Source organism: Acomys russatus, chromosome 22 (genome assembly GCF_903995435.1).
Source record: "Acomys russatus chromosome 22, mAcoRus1.1, whole genome shotgun sequence".
In the NCBI taxonomy this organism is placed as follows: Eukaryota; Metazoa; Chordata; class Mammalia; order Rodentia; family Muridae; genus Acomys; species Acomys russatus.
This window is the reverse complement of record NC_067158.1, coordinates 53,913,527-53,930,285: the sequence shown is the minus strand read 5'-3', so window position 1 is coordinate 53,930,285 and position 16,759 is coordinate 53,913,527. Positions and strand designations below refer to the sequence as shown.

Sequence of the window (16,759 nt, the reverse complement as noted above, 5' to 3'; positions counted from 1 at the left end):
TAAATGTTCTCACAAAGTTCTCTGGAAGCATAAAACAGTTTTTATTCACTGCGGGGAATCTAAAGAGATGAGTATGCAAGAGGAAAGTACAAGACCCACTGAGAGAAGGTGGGAGCTCTTCTCTAGGCGGGTTCATCACCTTTGCACGTAGCTGAATAGTTTGCTGCTTTAAAGATTACATGTACTGCTTTGGCACTTAGAATTTAGTAGCTTTGTACCTTGCCAGAGAATCTACTGATATAATTGGATGGATACAGTGAAATGACTTGACAAAACTTATGAGAGCACACAGGTACACACAATAGATAAAAAGTAAATAAATAAGTGTCAATCTTAAAATGTGACCCTCAGATGTTTATAATTAAAATATCCTAGCAGGCTATTAGTGCTAATGCCTTTATGAATCAGGAAAGCAGAGATAAATCAGTATTTGTACTGAAAAAGAGCATAGTAGCTAGGCTTGGAAGTGCTTGTCTGATCCCAGCCGACAGGAGATGAGGGCAAGAAAATCATGAGTTCTGCAGTGCACAGTGAGGTCTTGCTTGCTTACTTACTTGTTTTTTAATAAATACATAAATAAAACAGCCAATCAGGTGACCAGAATTTGATCCTTTACCCGTGCAGTGGAAGGAGAAAACAGAATCCCCTAATTATTCTCTGACTTGTACAAGCCCTTTGTGGCATGTGCCTATCTATATTCATACACATAAAATAAATAGACATCTAGATTTAAGAGGGTGCTAATAGTTTTTGCTTTTCTCACTTTTCTAAGCACTGTGCAGTTTGTATATGTTATTAAATTACCTCTGGCCTTGTGAACTTGGGTGTGGTGGGTTGAGAGTGGTCCATTGTTCTTATGTAGCACTGTAGAGAAAGAGGGAGGAGAGTTGTTAGAGGACAGCATCAGCTGTTTCCTGCAGATCCATGCCTATAACCCCAGCACCTCGGAGGCCCAGGCAGAATGGAGATTGGAGGCGAGTGCCTTAAGACCCTTTCTCAACAGTTCAGAAACAAAACAGCAGCAAAAAATTTCTGTATGGAGTTATCCAAATATACATCTGAATGTTACTTTGTCCCTTGATCAAGTTTATACTGCTCTACTTTACTGCCAATTTCAGTAGTTTGTATTAAATATGATCTCTTCTTATCCAGTTTAGAGATAAGGTGATGGAAAGTGACAGTGAGTACAGTATGGTATGTGTCCTAATAAAACTATGTATGGAAGAGTACCATGTACTCCAGGCAGGGATAGAACCAGGCCAGAGAATGACTTATTGTGGAGTGAGTGACTCCTGAATTGAGCCTTAAAGGATGTGCAGGAGTTAGATCATTGTGTCAGGAATGGCTGTTGCATTTCCAGTTTGGGGGGAAATGAATACTTCTGTGTAATATAAAAGATAACTAGCTACAGCACTGTTATTCTGTGGCAAGCTCTTATCAGTGTTCAGTCTTAAAATCTACAATGGAAGGAGAGAACTGTGTGCTGAAGGTTGTCCTCTGCCCTCCACATGCAGCTCATGGGATGCGTGTGTCCACACAAAACACACATGCTACTAATAATAAATAAAATAAAATTTAAGTTAAGGAAATAGAAGATGTCTACAATGGGGTCTGTTCCTTGTGATTGGAAACTTGAGATTTGGACCTGGTTGATAAGTATTAACACAGGAGAGGTTCCAGCAAGACCGCCATCCTTGGTCAGAGCTAGCTGATACAGCCCTGCGTTCTTTGAGCTTAAATAGAGACAATTGCTCTTATTATGGATTCAGAATAGTGTAAAGAAATTCTATGTCCACATTATTAACCTTCAGGAAGACTGAATGCTTTTGTTTATCTCTTCCTTGTATTTTTCTTGAATCGAAAAACATTGTCCGACATTCATGCGCTCGTTAATATAGCCCATGTCTTTCCATTTTGTAGTTTGCCCTTTAGACCAGGTTTCCTGGGCCGATGCTTTTGGGACTTCCAGAGTAGCCCACATTGATACATGTGCCGCTGGCCTGGCTGCACATCCCCTCTACTTTCAACAGGTTGGGTTTGGTTTTGTTGGAGGTGCCAGGGGAACATGTGGGTCAGAGGAGTCAGTGTTTTCCTCTCACCTTATGGTTCTGAGGATGAAACTCAGGTCACTAGGCTTGGTAGCAAGCCTTGTCCTCCTCTGAGCCCCTTTCCTTTTAAAAAAGAAAGAAATTAGAGCTGCACTAATGGCTCATACATCTCCTGCAGAGGACTGAAGTTCAGTTCCCAGAGCCACATAGAGCAGCTCACAACTCATGTAACATGTTTCCTTTACAGAAATAAATGACTCTGATACTGTGCTCTGACCTGTGGGTGTCACTTTTAGGCGCACAGCCCCACACTTCAACACACATAGTGTTAAGAATATAATATTATTAATAGAAATTAACTGAAAGAAATAAAAGCCAATTTTTTGAGACAGGGCTTCTCTAACATCTTAGTCATAGCCTAAAACAGAAATTGTTTTCCCCTCATTGGGGCTTTGGGATTTTCAGTGATTCCTCTCTATATAGTCATTCTTATTGTGAAAAGTGCTAAGATGATAAAACTTACAGTAAAACATTTTTCTTTTATAGAGAGAAATAGCTCGGAAACTTGCAAATCCTAAGCAGCCAACCAACCCTTTCCTGGAGATGGTCAAATTTCTATTGGAGAGAATTGCTCCCGTGCATATTGATTCTGAAGCCATAAGGTAAGCTAGGAAGTGAGTGTATGCAGAATGAATAGATGCTCATCAAAGTGCACGGCTGTAAGCAGAAGTGCTGGACCCATGGGAAGCCGGGAAGCGTCTCTTTAAGCTCTTTTTGATGAGAGACGTGTACCCACCTTTCAAGTAGTAGGATGGACACTGTGGTTTTATTTAATGTATTCCCTCCCTCCAACCCCAGACGGTCTCTCTGTGTAGCCTTGGCTGTCCTGGACTCTCTATGTAGACCATCTGGCCTTGAACTCGCAGGGTTCCGCTTGCCTCTGCATGCTTGTGCCTCCCCAAGTGCTGGGATTATAAGCGTGCACCAAGACAACCAGCTGGAAAGCCAATATTCTATTAAATTACAAAATAATAAAGCCATTTATCCATGTCTGTGAATAAAACATTTTTTTTTTCAGTAAAGCATTATGTTATTACACTAAATAAAAGTTCTATAGCAGAGGGCTGGAGAGATGGCTCAGCAGTTGAGAGCACTGACTGCTCTTCCAGAGGTCCAGAGTTCAATTCCCAGGAACTACATGGTGGCTCACAACTATCTATAATGTGATCTGATGCCCTCTTCTGGCCTGCAGGAGTATATGCAGGCAGGGCACTATATACATAAGAAATAAATCTTAAAAAAAAAAAGTTCTGTAACAGAAGTGTAAGACAAAAATCAGAGATCCGCCTGCCCTTGCCTCCCTGAGTGCTGGGATTACAAGTGTGAGCCACTTCTTCTGTCTTATTTAATGTATTTTTTTGAAAGTCCTTAGATTTGTTGTATTTGCTAATTTTAAAAATCCTTAGTACATATACACACCAACACTTAAAAAAGAAAATCTTAGTTCTATATGATTATCTACTGACAGCTGAGTTTTCTTAAGCATTTTAGTAGTCACATAATATTCTGTGATACTCACTGGCTCTGTGAGAACAGAATGGCATCTTGAAAAAGAGGACTTTAAAAAAAGCCTCAAATTAAAAAAAAAAAACAACATTTATTTATACAGTATTCTGCATGCATGTGAGCCAGCAGACCAGAAGAAGGTACCAGATCTTGCTATATACGGTTATGAGCCGCCATGTGGTTGCTGGGAATTGAACTCAGGGCCTTTGAAAGAGCAGCCAGTGCTCTTAACCGCTGAGCCGTCTCTCCAGCCCCAGTCTTCATATTATATAACAAATAATTTACTATAGTGAGTTTCTGTGGATGATTTTGTCTTACAGTGATAATTGTTTTCTATGTTGGAAGACTTTGTTGAACTCATTGATTCTTAATCCAAATACACGCAGATTTGGAAACCTGGTCCTAATATTCAAGCGACCACTAGTTATTTCCCACGTGTGAGTGACCACTGTGACTGTATTAGAGGATGTGTTACAGTAGTTTTCTAAGTTTACCATAACATAATACGATCGGCTGTTGGTTATACAATAGAATTAATTTTTTTCACAGTTCTAGAAACTAAAAATTTCAAGGCCAAGAAGTCAACATTTATTTTTCTCTTGTCTTCCAGACGGCTACCAGCTTCTCACTACATTTTCAAACGGGCTCTGTATGCCCGAGATAATCTGTCCTTTTCCCTTTTTCTTATGAATGTAGTGCTCATCCGAGATTAGGCTCATCTATATTATTAGTGGCTAGAATCTATGAGTTACAGGGGAGCAGTGCAGCCTATAACTTGAGTTCTATTTTTAAATTAACATTTTCTAAACTCATTTTCTTTTTTACAAATTAAATAAAAAGGGTTTGGATCCCAAAATGTTTGTCTGTTGTTAGTTTGAAAAATGTAGGGGCTAGAGAGATGGCTCAGAGGTTAAGAGCACTGTCTATTCTTTGAGAGGTCCTGAGCTCAATTTCCAGCGACCACATGGTGGCTCATGACTATCTATAATGAGATCCGGTGCCCTCTTCTGGTGTGCAGGAACACATGTCATCAGAGTACTGTATACATAGTAAATAAATAATTTTTAAAAAGATCTCTTTATTGCTGGGAGTGATTGCTCATGGCTTTAATCCCAGAAGGAGGTGGATCAATGTGAGTTTGAGGCCAGCCTGCTGTATAAAGTGAGTCCAGGACAGCCAAGGCTGTACAGAGAAGCCCTGTCTTGAAAAAAAAAACAAAAAACAAAAACAAAAAAAGTAGCCGTATTCTTTTTTGTCAGTGTCCTTTGATCTGTCTACTTTCCACCTCCCCACTAGCTCTGCGTGCATGGATTGCATTCAGCACCTTCCACATGCACAGTGCATGTTCTCATCAGTCAGCTCACCCTGCCTCTGAAGCATCACATTTTAAATGGGTTAAATTAAAGATAGGACAGGAGAAATAGGAATTCTTGACTGCATATTAACGTTGAAAGGATGTGCAGTGGCCTCAGGAAGTCTCACAAGAGCTCATTATGTCAGCAGATTACTATTGTGGATTCCCAGTGTTCATGGTCTTCTAAGAACTCATTATGAGTTATTTCATCTCAAGATTTTAGCACACTAATTTGTAAAAAGGCCAGTCAGTGTTTTATTCATTTTTATAAGGAAAAAAAATATGTTGTATAGTGTTGACTGTGGCCTTTATTCTCAGCACGTAGAAGGTAGAGGCAGATGGCTCTATCAGATCACAGGCACCCTCATCTACACAGTGATGATGCTGCCCAGGACATACTTCTTTTCCAAAAAGGAGCCATATTCCTTATAGTTAGCCAAATCTTCACAGAATACTACTGTATAAATAAAAGTTTATTGTCTATCTAGTGAAGCATAAATTATATAACCCAAATTGTGTGTGAGTGTCTTGTTACGAGCTATACATCTGATGATGGTTAAAAGAAGTAGAGTTTTGAGGGATTAGCCTAGTGAAGACTACCTGGGAATACCGTCTAGGGCATTAGCCTGGAGTCTTTGGGTCACTTAGGTGCTTTGAGCTTCGGTTTCCAGCTCTGTAAAATCATAGCAATGATAATTACTACTTATTGAAGTTATGGAGAAGTTTTTATGCGTGTAAATATCATTCATATTAACTAATACAGAAAACATAAACTTTAACACACTCAACATTCTTGTACATTATGTCCTGATTAATATTGGAAGTTGTTTTAGGGGAAAACAGCAAAGAAAAAAGGACAAAGGAATTAATAAATATTTAGGTGGGCCAGAGCTGTAATTGAGTAGGAAGGAGGGAGGGGGAGAGAGAGAGGGGATGGCATATGCTTCAAAAATAGTGTCAATCTTTGTTGGTTTAGATATATTGAGGAGGGTCTCACTAACATGTCTGTGACTGTCCTTGATCCAGGAACTTGATACATAGACCAGACTAGTCTTTGTTGTTGTTGTTGTTTTGTTTTGTTTTTCGAGGCAGGGTTTCTCTGTGTAGCCTTGGCTGTCCTGTACTCGCTTTGTAGACCAGGCTGGCCTCGGAACTCACAGGGATCCACCTGCCTTTGCCCCCTGAGTGCTGGGATTAAAGGCATGTGCCACCACACCCAGCTAGACCAGACTAGCCTTTAACATGTTACCTTCCTGCTACTGCCTCCTGGTTGTTGGAATTAGAGGTTCAGACCCCCCACCACCAGCTCATATTGTACCATTTTAAAAGAAAACATTCAGGCGTGTTTTTATACTCCTTTAATCCCAACACTAGGGAAGTAAAGGCAGGCAGAGCTCTGTGACTTTGGGGCTAACTGATCTACATTATGAGTTCCAGGCTGGCTTGGTCTACATACACCTTGTTTCAGTACAGACAAAAAGAAAGGAAAAATAAAAGATTTACGAGTAGCAGAAAATTATATATACTGAAATTGTTTTAAAATGTTAAAGCTACAGTAGTCATAGTGGTAATGGTTGAAACTCAGGATTGAAAGTAACTCAGGGCAGAGGTGAAGAAAAAGAACCCTGGGGCTGGAGAGACGGTTCAGGGGTCGGAGCACCGGCTGCTCTTCCACAGGGCCTAAGTTCAGTTCCAGCAACCGCATGGTGGCTCGTAACCATCTCTGATAAGATCTGATTCCCTCCTGTCATGGAGGTGTATGTGCAGACACATATATAAATAAATAAATCCTAAGAAAAAAGAACAGAATCCATAGGAAATAATGATGTCATCAAATTATGAAAACATTTTGTAAGAGGAATGGCAAAAGGTAGAAAATTATGATTAATTTTTACGTGAACACTAAAGGTTAGGTTAATGTGATGGTTGAGCACATAAAAGTGCTTGCCACCAACACTGATAGTTGGAGTTTGATCCTCAGAGCCCACATGGTGGACACGTGTCATGGTACACACACACACACACACACACACACACACACACACACACACACACACACACAATAAATAAATGTAGAAGGCGAGGGGGTGGACAGATGATTCTGCGGTGAACAGCATATACTGGGTTTTTTCTTTTTCTTCCTTTCTCTCTTTTTTTTCTTTCACAGAGGGTCTCTCTGTATTGCCCCAGGTGTCCTAACACTCAGTATGTAAACCAGGCTGGCCTCCAACTCAAGAGATTCGCCTCTTGTGCCTCCTGAGTGCTGAGGTTAAAGGTGAGCACTATCATGCCAGAGTTTGAATATATGTCCTCACGGGGGATTCATGTTCAGTTCCTAGTCCCAGGCAGCCAATAATCACCTGTAACTCCACCTCTAGGACATATAACTCCATTTTCTGGCCTCTGCAGGCACCACACATACATACAAAAAGTAAAAATCAACCTTTAAAGACAGAAAAGAGACTAAAAGGCAGAGGGCGCACAGGTTACCTAGAGGTTAAATAAGTATTAAACATCTCTGCTGCTTCAGAAAGAAGGGGATGCACCATGGCCGGTGCAGTCGCCCTGGGATGCCAGAGGCCAACCTAGGGCTCCGTAGAGTCACAGAGACTTAGGGTCAGCCGCTGCGTGCCACACAGAACAAATGGTAGAGTTTGAGCACAGAAGACTGAAGAACTGTGGCCCCCTCAGCTGCTGTGAAGTTTGAGAAATCAAAGGAATAACTGTTTTTTCACAATTCTAACCTGCGTTAGACGATAAATTGGAATGTGAAACAACAAATAGAGACACTTTGAACTAAAAGGGGAAACAGTGTACGACAGTGGAGTAGGCTTGTAGAAGAAGCCTATTTTGATTTTATTTTATTTTTAATGAAAGACTTTGAAATAATTAAGGATTTTGTTTTTAATTTTAATTGTATATGTGTGCTGGGTTTGTGCATTTGAGTAGTGCCCTAAGCAGCTAGAAAAGGGGGTCCAATCCTCTGAGCTAGTGTTAGTTATAGGTAGTCTTGAGCCACACCTGGTCCATGTTCTACGAAGCAAACATTGCTCTGCTACATATGTGATCTCATGAGCCATCTCTCCACACCCTCATGGTCTTATTTTTTATGTAGTCCATGCTGGCTTTTTGAACTTGTATTTTTCTTCCCTCAGCTCCCCAAGTGCTAATATTGCAATCGTCTAGCACACCATTCAGGCTCATACTGTGTGTGTGTGTGTGTGTGTGTGTGTGTTTTAAATCATTATTTTATTTATTTTATTAGAGCCAGAAATGGTAATTCCTGTGAAGCTTGTGATTCCAGATTGTAGCATGTAGAGACAAGGTTATCCCTCTGCTACACGTTGAATTTAAGGCTACCCTGGGCTGTATGAGACCCTGTCTCAGCAACTACAAAAATGTTTTGATTGGTGTATGTTAGTCCCAGCTGACTAAGGCTGGCTAAAAGACATGTCTGTGCTATGTGCAAAGACCCTGTCTCTTGAAGTAAGTCATAACAAGTTGAATGACGCAACCATGACATCAGAGGAAAATAATTTTTTACCCTCTCCCTCACCCCACATCCGTCCCTGGTTTTTGAGACTGAATCTTGATATATAACTCTAGCTGACTTGGTATTCAGGCCTTGACCTCATGACAGCCCCACTTTAGCTTCCTTTGTTTAGAATTACACTCATGCCCCCCCACACCCAGGACCACACCCAGAGCTGGGCAGACGTGGCAGTCCTACTTAAGAACCACATTCCCAGTCTCATATTTGTTTTTACTTTAACTGCTATAAGTTTAGACAAGGAAAGTAACTAGACAGCAGTAATTGTAGTCCTGTGCGACCCTGTCGCTCAAGGACTGAGTCAAGAAGGACCAAGAGAAGTCAGCCTGGGATTCGTGTGGGATCATGTTGCAAAAACAAATAAGTCTATTCTGTTAGCTTGGTATTTATTGATCAGGTAATGTTCCTTTTTGTGGTAGTATATTTGTTGAAAAGATAACTGTTACTTAGAGTTACACAGTTTCTAATTGCATCTGTTTATGAATACAGCATAATGTTTCTGATTAATTGCTTCTCTGTTAGTAATTTCTTAAAATGGAATTACTGATTCTGAAAATTAATTTGCTACTACAATTAGTACTACTTTTCTTGTATATGTTTGTTGCTGGGTCTTTGAATTACATTTATTCATTGTATATTCATACATACACATGTGGCACATATTTGGAGGTCAGTGAACAACTTTCAGGAAGCCTTGTCTTCCATTATGTGGGTCTCAGGGATCAAACTCAGTGCATCAAGCTTGGTAGCAAGTGCTTTTACCCACTGAGCCATCTCATCTGCCCCCTACTATCTGATTTTTGTTCTGAATGGTCATTTGCCCAGTTGTCAACTTTTTATATTGTTTTATTGTTGCGTATTAGTCTCATAATATGTGGAAGTATTAAAATAGCTATTCGTATTATAGTATATTATTTAACTGTCTCATTTTTCAGTCGGAGTGTTGTTGCTATTACACATTATGTTTTGGGGGAGGGTAGTGTAAAGTGCCTCACCTACCCAGTAGTCAGTACTGGTCCTCATGGTACAAGATTTCCTTTGACAAGAGTCTCTTTGGTTTCTGTTTAGCATATGTTAGTTGGGCTACAGTGACTAGTCTAAGCAGCCTTACTAACTTACATTTTCTTTAATAGTGCACTAGTAAAATTGATGAATAAGTCAATAGAAGGAACAGCAGACGATGACGAGGAGGGTGTAAGTCCAGACGCAGCCATTCGCTCAGGACTTGAGCTTCTTAAGGTATTTTTAAAAACAATTTTACCTTCATTTAGTTCTAAAGATATGTGATACATAAAGGTGCCAAGTATGGTGGCGCCAAGGCTACCTTATCTTGAAACGAACAGAAAAAACCTGATAAAGGCAATCTCTTCATGGTGTGCATAAACAGGTTTGTTTTACTTTAGATTAGTCAAAAGATTAAATTTTTCTGGTAGGAATTACATTTTTTTTTTTTTTTTTAAACAGAGTCTCATTCTATAGCACACACTGCCATGGAGCACACTCATCTAACCTTCTGCCTCTCCGCTTGCCAAGCACTGTGATTACAGATATCAGATACCATGCTTGGCTAGAGATCAGATTTTATAAAGATTAATTTTTGTTTCATAATATAAATCATTTTACATCATGCAGTAGGATATTTAAAAAAATTTTATTTTGATCACCTTTTATATCATGCTATACTTATGACCATGTATACTAAATAGTCTAGTCTTTGCTTTATTTATTTATTTATTTATTTATTTATTTATTTATTTTTATTTTTTTATTTTATTTTTCCTTCTCAAGACAGGGTTTCTCTTGTAATCCTGGCTGTCCTGGACTCACTTTGTAGACCAAGCTGTCCTGGAACTCTGGGAGAGGTCTGCCTACCTCTTCCTAACTGAGTGCTGGGATTATAGGAGTGCATCACTGCACCCAGTCAGCCTTATCTTTTAAAGAAGCTGTATCTGAGGCAGTTGACTGACAACTGGACTTGTTATATGACATCGTCTGTCTGACTGGGACACTTTAAAGCTATTTGTGATCTTAATAAGTGCAGAATAATTCAAATTACCTATAAATAAGAGCCAAGTGTGAGTCAATACAGGTCACTTTCAGGAAGGGGGAAAGTAACAGCTCTCATTGAATTGAGTGAAAAGGAGAAACTGAGGCAAAAAGACATTGAAATTACAGCAAGACAAACTGAAGAAGAGACAAGCCTAGTGCTAGAGAGAATGTTGGAGGTGCCAGGGATCAAACCAAGGGACCTCGAAAGGCAAGCAGGTGTTCAACCTCTGGGCGACATAGCCAGCCCGGAGGGAAATAGTTCTAATCTACTGCTTTTTTGTTCATTTACAAAAAGAAAGGTTTTGCATTTATTCATATGAGTGCTTTGCCTGCATGTCTGTCTGCATCACACACATGTCTGACCCTTAAAGATGTGGTGAGACGTTGTTTGGGTGCTGGTAATCAAACCTGGGTCCTTTGCAAGAACAAGTGCTCTTAACCGCTGAGCCACCTCTCCAGCATTTTGGTTCATTTGTAAAATCAGGTTCTCCAGATCTTTTGTAAATAAAGAAACCTCACTGAACACATTTCTGTCAATGTATGTAATGTTTACTTTTTAGAACATGAGGATGGGGGCTGGAGAGATACCTCAGTGGTCAAGAGCACTGTCTGCAGTTCCAAAGGAATTAAACTCAGGTTCAATTCCCAGCAACCACATGGTAGCTCACAGTTGTCTGTAATTCCAGTTCCAAGGGATCTGGCACCAATGCACAAAAAATAAAGTTTAATAAATTATTTTAAAGAGAGAGAAAGATTGCCGGGCGTGGTGGCACACGCCTTTAATCCCAGCACTCGGGAGGCAGAGGCAGGCTGATTGCTTGAGTTGGAGGCCATCCTGGTCTACAAAGGGAGTCCAGGACTACAAACAAACAAAAACAAAAAAAGAGAGAGAAAGATTATGAAGATGGACTACTCAATTTCCTACCTCTTCCCTTGGCGCTTATATCTGAGGGAGGCTAGTCTCATCATTCTCACATGTAAAGATGGATTTGTAGCCATTTCTTACATAAGCTGGTGTGACTTCCTTCATGGTAGACTGGGTAGGGTTCATGCCCAAACAGATAAGCTAACAATTGTATGTTCATCATCCATAACTCAGAGTTTCATTGGTTCATTGTTGATGGTTGTGATCGATGAACTTTCTGTGATGATTTCACTTGACATTCTACACAGACTATCATTTTCACAGCCTAAGCTGTAAAAGTTGAATCAATAAACTTTTGGATAAAAATCCTCATACCTGAATACATTGAGAGTACTCATTGCAATTGTAAGAAATCAGCCATTTCAGTTGGCAAAGAACTTGTGTTGCAAATGTGAGATTCCTCATTACCCAAGTAAAAATACCTGCCTTGGTGGCGTACTAGTAACTCCAGCACCAGGGAAGAAAAACAGGAGGATCCCAGAGGCTCACTGTCTCAGTCAGTGAGCCCCAAGGCAACGAGAAGCTGGACTGTGCTCCCTGAGGCAACACCCAAAGTCGCGCTTGGTCCTTCCTGGGCATGAGTGCACACGTATACCTACACGCACATGAAATACACTGACTTTTTTTTTATCTTTTATTTATTTATTTATTTATTTGTTTGTTTTGTTTTTAAGAGGATACTGGAGAGATAGTTCAGTAGTTAAGAGTGCTGCTTACTTTTCGAGAGGACCCAGGTTCAATTCCCAGCATCCACACGGCAGCTTACCAACTGTCTGTGACTTCACTCCAGAGGATCCTACACAGACATACATGTAGACAACACCAATGCACATAAAATTAAAATTAAATAAGTAGTTTTTAGAAAGACAGACAGTCTTTATTCTAAGTAGTAGTATAAACTGATGAGACGATTAGGGCAGAGGTGACATGTCAGTTATCTTGAGGAAGTGACTGGAAGCCACCATACAGCAGTCCTGTTAATGTCTCATGAGTAAAAGTAACTGCAGTGGTGGCTAAAATATGTAATCTGTATTCCATGAGGACTATCCAGTATATGCCCACCAGAACGTGACATTTATTGAAAGAAACTCCCTTTTAATAGATAGAGCTGTTGTCTGTCCTCCTAAAGGTGTATCTGTTCCTCCAGGTTCTGTCTTTCACACATCCTACCTCGTTCCACTCTGCAGAGACCTATGAGTCCTTGTTACAGTGCCTAAGGATGGAGGATGACAAGGTAGCTGAGGCTGCAATACAAATCTTTAGAAACACAGGCCACAAAATAGAAACAGACCTTCCCCAGATACGATCGTGAGTATATTTTTTACATGGTAAACACAAGTTTCTGTGTGTGGGAGTACTAGAGTCATGATTTCTCTTTAATGGAAGGAGATAGGAGCAGAAAGCAAGCTTCTGCTTTCATGCTATTTATATGTCTCCTTAGTTCCCCGCCTGCTGCCCATCCCCTCACAGGCGGGACAAATGCAGATGATCAAGCTGCAACTGTGTATAAAGGAAAATACTTCAAAGCTTTGGTATTCGAAAGTTATCACAAAATTAATATATCTTTCTAATTTATGTATTTTTTCCCTTTCAAATTGATGATAAATTCAATAGCTATCACCTTCCTGTTCCAATGAAGAAAAATAGCACAATTAAACAGTGTCCATCGTAAAGTATTTATTAGTTGCTTTGTAACTGATAATGGTTACAGCAGTCATAAGAATAAAGTACATTTCATAGTTTGTTTGACATCTTTGGATTGCACTTGTGGTTATGGTGGGAGACATGCGAGAACACATTGAGATCGTCCATTACCATCGGGTGTCTATTGTTTGTCCAAATAGTTGATGGTAAATCCAATACAAACAAGGTTTGTCTCATACTGTGATGATAATAGGACAAATGTACTTCTGAAAATTCTACTAAGTTTAAATTATCTGGTACAAAAGGATTATCCAGTCAGTCTGTGTCTTCAAAGAGTTTGTGGTCTAAAAATTACATTGCTTATGTATCTGTACATACAATCATAAAGCTCATCAGGGCCAGGCTGGGCGGCACATGTTGCAAATCCAGGCACAAAGACTTCGTCTCTCTGTCTTTTGAGGGGCTTTTTGTGTAGCCTTGGCTGTCCTGGAACTCACTGTGTAGAACAGGCTGGCCTCCAGCTCAGAGGTCTGCCTGCCGAGAGTGGAGAGTAAAGGCGTGCGCGCCACCACTGCTCAGCTCTCAAAACAATTTCTGCGGGGGCTGGGGGGGAGATTATATAAAGATAGAGCTCAGTGGGAGAGTACTTACTTGGCACACAGGAAACCCTGGTTCAAAGCCCTGTGTACAGAAAAGGAAAAAAGATCATTAACACAATAGAATAAAGTTGATGAGATTTTCTTCCCAACTTATAATATTTATACATTTTAAGGCAAGAGTCCTATTTTTAAAAGAATGCTGTATCAAAAGAAGCACTAGAAAGAAGACAAGGTCGCTTGGTTATCTTCAGCGTCAAAGAGGAAAAGTCGTTCTTTAGAAGAGTGGAGGATGAAAGAAATAACACAGAAAAGGAAACCACACCGAAGACCTCAATAATCACCCAAGGGTGCCTTTGGACTATAGCACTCTAGAGAAAAAAAAAACAAAGAAAGGCTACCTTATTTTTGTGTCATTTGGGGCTTGCTTTAAACAGTAGTACATATGCATACGGCTTGATCAAAACTATCTTTTGAGACTGGAGGGGGCTCCGTAGCTAAGAGTGCACGTTGCTCTGCTTTTGCTGAAACCCTAGTTGGTTTCCAGCACTCATAATACTGTAATTCAAGCTCCAGGGGATCTGACACCTGGACTTCACAGGCACCTGCACTCAAGTGTACATGCCACGTACAGGCATATAAATATAATTACATTTTAATATATTTATGATTAATGTATCCATGTAGTCTGACTTTTTTCTTTTCAGTTGGTTATAAATTCAGTAGCTCCCACCTTGCTGTCCCAACAAAGAAAATAGGGGCAATTAAATTGTATTAATCATAAAATATTTGCTAGTTGCTTGGTAACAGATACTGACAACAACAATCATGAGCATAAAGTACATTTAAGTGTATTTTCTTTAGTCATTCACCAGTATTAGTAGTAGCGAGTTTATGAACAAATGACCAAACAGTGCTCAGATTAGCAAGGCTGGTTAGACATGGGAATCTCTGTGCCATAGTTTAGATCTCACTAGAGGTAGACTTGAGACATTCATCAGTATGTCAGAATTATACTGATTAGCATGTTCCAGGCATTTTTGGCTTTGGATATAGTATATGGCTTGTGGCCTCCAATATTACTCATAGATTTTTTTGTTTTTGTTTTCTAATTGTTTTATTTAGGCCTTTGCATTTGGTTACATCAACTTTGTAGCTTATAAAATAGTGCCCTTTTAAGACTGTATTGAAGGTGTAACAAATATTTGCTGTAGAGTTATTTTGTTGTACAGATTTCATCTGATTCTAACAGTTTATGTTTACCATGAAAAATAAAAACTGGAGCTTGGTATGTGGCTCCATGGTAGTGTTTATTTAATATACATAAGGCTGCAAGTCCGTAGCACTTTCTAGGGGCACATGTAACCCCCCAGCATTTGCAGTTGGGAGTACACGTTTGAGCCTAGGAAAACAAAAGGAAGAGAGTTGTTATTAATGTTTTAAAATTTTTTATGAATACTCTTCCTTCTTTCTATATGTGCATATTTTATAGGTTCATATGAATATATTTCTTTCATATACATGTTTTGTCATATGGTCAGCATTTATTCCTTTGTTATATTTGTTTTCATATTATTCTATAGAAATAATTTTACTTTATCTTCCATGTGATTAAATGCATTGATACATATACATACATACATACACATATAGCCTCAAAATCCAGCTTCGTGTTTTTTTTAAAGATTTATTTATTTATGCATACAGTGTTTTGCCTACATGCCAAAAGAGAGAACCAGATCTCTCATTATGGTCGTGAGCCACCATGTGGGTGCTGGGAATTGAACTCGAGACCTTTGGAAGAGCAGCCAGTGCTCTTAACCTCTGAGCCAGCTCTCCAGCCCCCGCTTCATGTTTTCTTAATCTGTGTAAACTTTGGCAGTTTCAGTAGATTCTTATGTTTTTAGCTTTCTTTGCTATGTTGTAATACTTGTTTTCAGGCGTTAATATTCATTAGTTGAATTAATCCATGTTAGAGATAACCTCAAATGGTAGCTATACTTGTATTGAGTGATTATTAGAAAACTTTGTTTTATTTTACCAAATGGTATGCATCTATATCTGTGTGTACTTTCTCTGATAGCATTTCAGCTGTTTAGTAAAACTTAGTCTTTTGTTACTTTTTTTTTCTTTCCTTCTCTACTTTGGAATAACGGAAGGGAGTGGGTAGTTTGTTATTTTTCTATACCAAAGCATTGGCTTTAAAATGAAAATTGTTTGCTATTTTATGTCTTGGTTTATACTTTGAAACCGATAAGGAACTTTAAATTTTTTAATCAGTCGAATACTGTCTAACCCAGCCTCCTCTGCTGGCACCTACCTAATGATGGAGCAGAATGAAGAATAAGAAGAAACTTAGGGATTTGCACACTTCAGAAAAATACAGCTGTGTTATTGTTTTTGGCAGAACCTTAATCCCTATTTTACATCAGAAAGCAAAGAGGGGTACTCCACACCAAGCAAAGCAGGCTGTGCACTGCATCCATGCCATCTTCTCAAACAAGGAAGTCCAGCTTGCACAGATTTTTGAGGTATGCACAGCACACAGAATGTGTTTCCATTGGTTTGTGTCGGACTGTGATTTGGCAAAGCTGGAGTCCAGGTTTTAAGGCTGTATATATGTGTCCTTACATTAAAGTGCAACTCCACTCTGCACTTGTCCGCTCAGCTGTTAGTCCAGGTTCACACAGTGCACCCTGGCGGACGCTCTCCTTACCATGCGTCTTGTCTGCCCTGGCTTATCCTCACACTGTTAATAGATGGCTGAGCTACCTACCGCCATGCCCCAACAGAAATCCTGTCATCAGTTCTCTGTGTATGACTCTTGAACAGACTCTGCTTCTTTTTTGTTTGTTTGTTTTGCTTTTCAAGACAACCTGTTTCTTGATCTTGGCTGGCCTCGAACTCACAGAGACCTACAGTCTCTGCCACCCCAGTGCTGGCAATACAGGCGTGCGCCACCTGCCTGGTTCAGACTCTTATTCTTGAATGGTATTACTATTGTTATAAATTTTAGATGATACTATG

General features: G+C 39.6%; 1 protein-coding gene across 1 annotated transcript in view; it reads left to right on the top strand.

The window, feature by feature from the left end:
• Pds5a (PDS5 cohesin associated factor A) overlaps positions 1 to 16,759 on the top strand; it is an 88,280-nt gene that overhangs the window by 53,041 nt on the left and 18,480 nt on the right. Inside the window, exons 17-20 of the mRNA XM_051165256.1 lie at positions 2,595 to 2,710; positions 9,652 to 9,757; positions 12,640 to 12,800; positions 16,140 to 16,263. Coding sequence (XP_051021213.1) covers positions 2,595 to 2,710; positions 9,652 to 9,757; positions 12,640 to 12,800; positions 16,140 to 16,263 — 507 coding nt within the window. The remainder of the gene's footprint in view (positions 1 to 2,594; positions 2,711 to 9,651; positions 9,758 to 12,639; positions 12,801 to 16,139; positions 16,264 to 16,759) is intronic.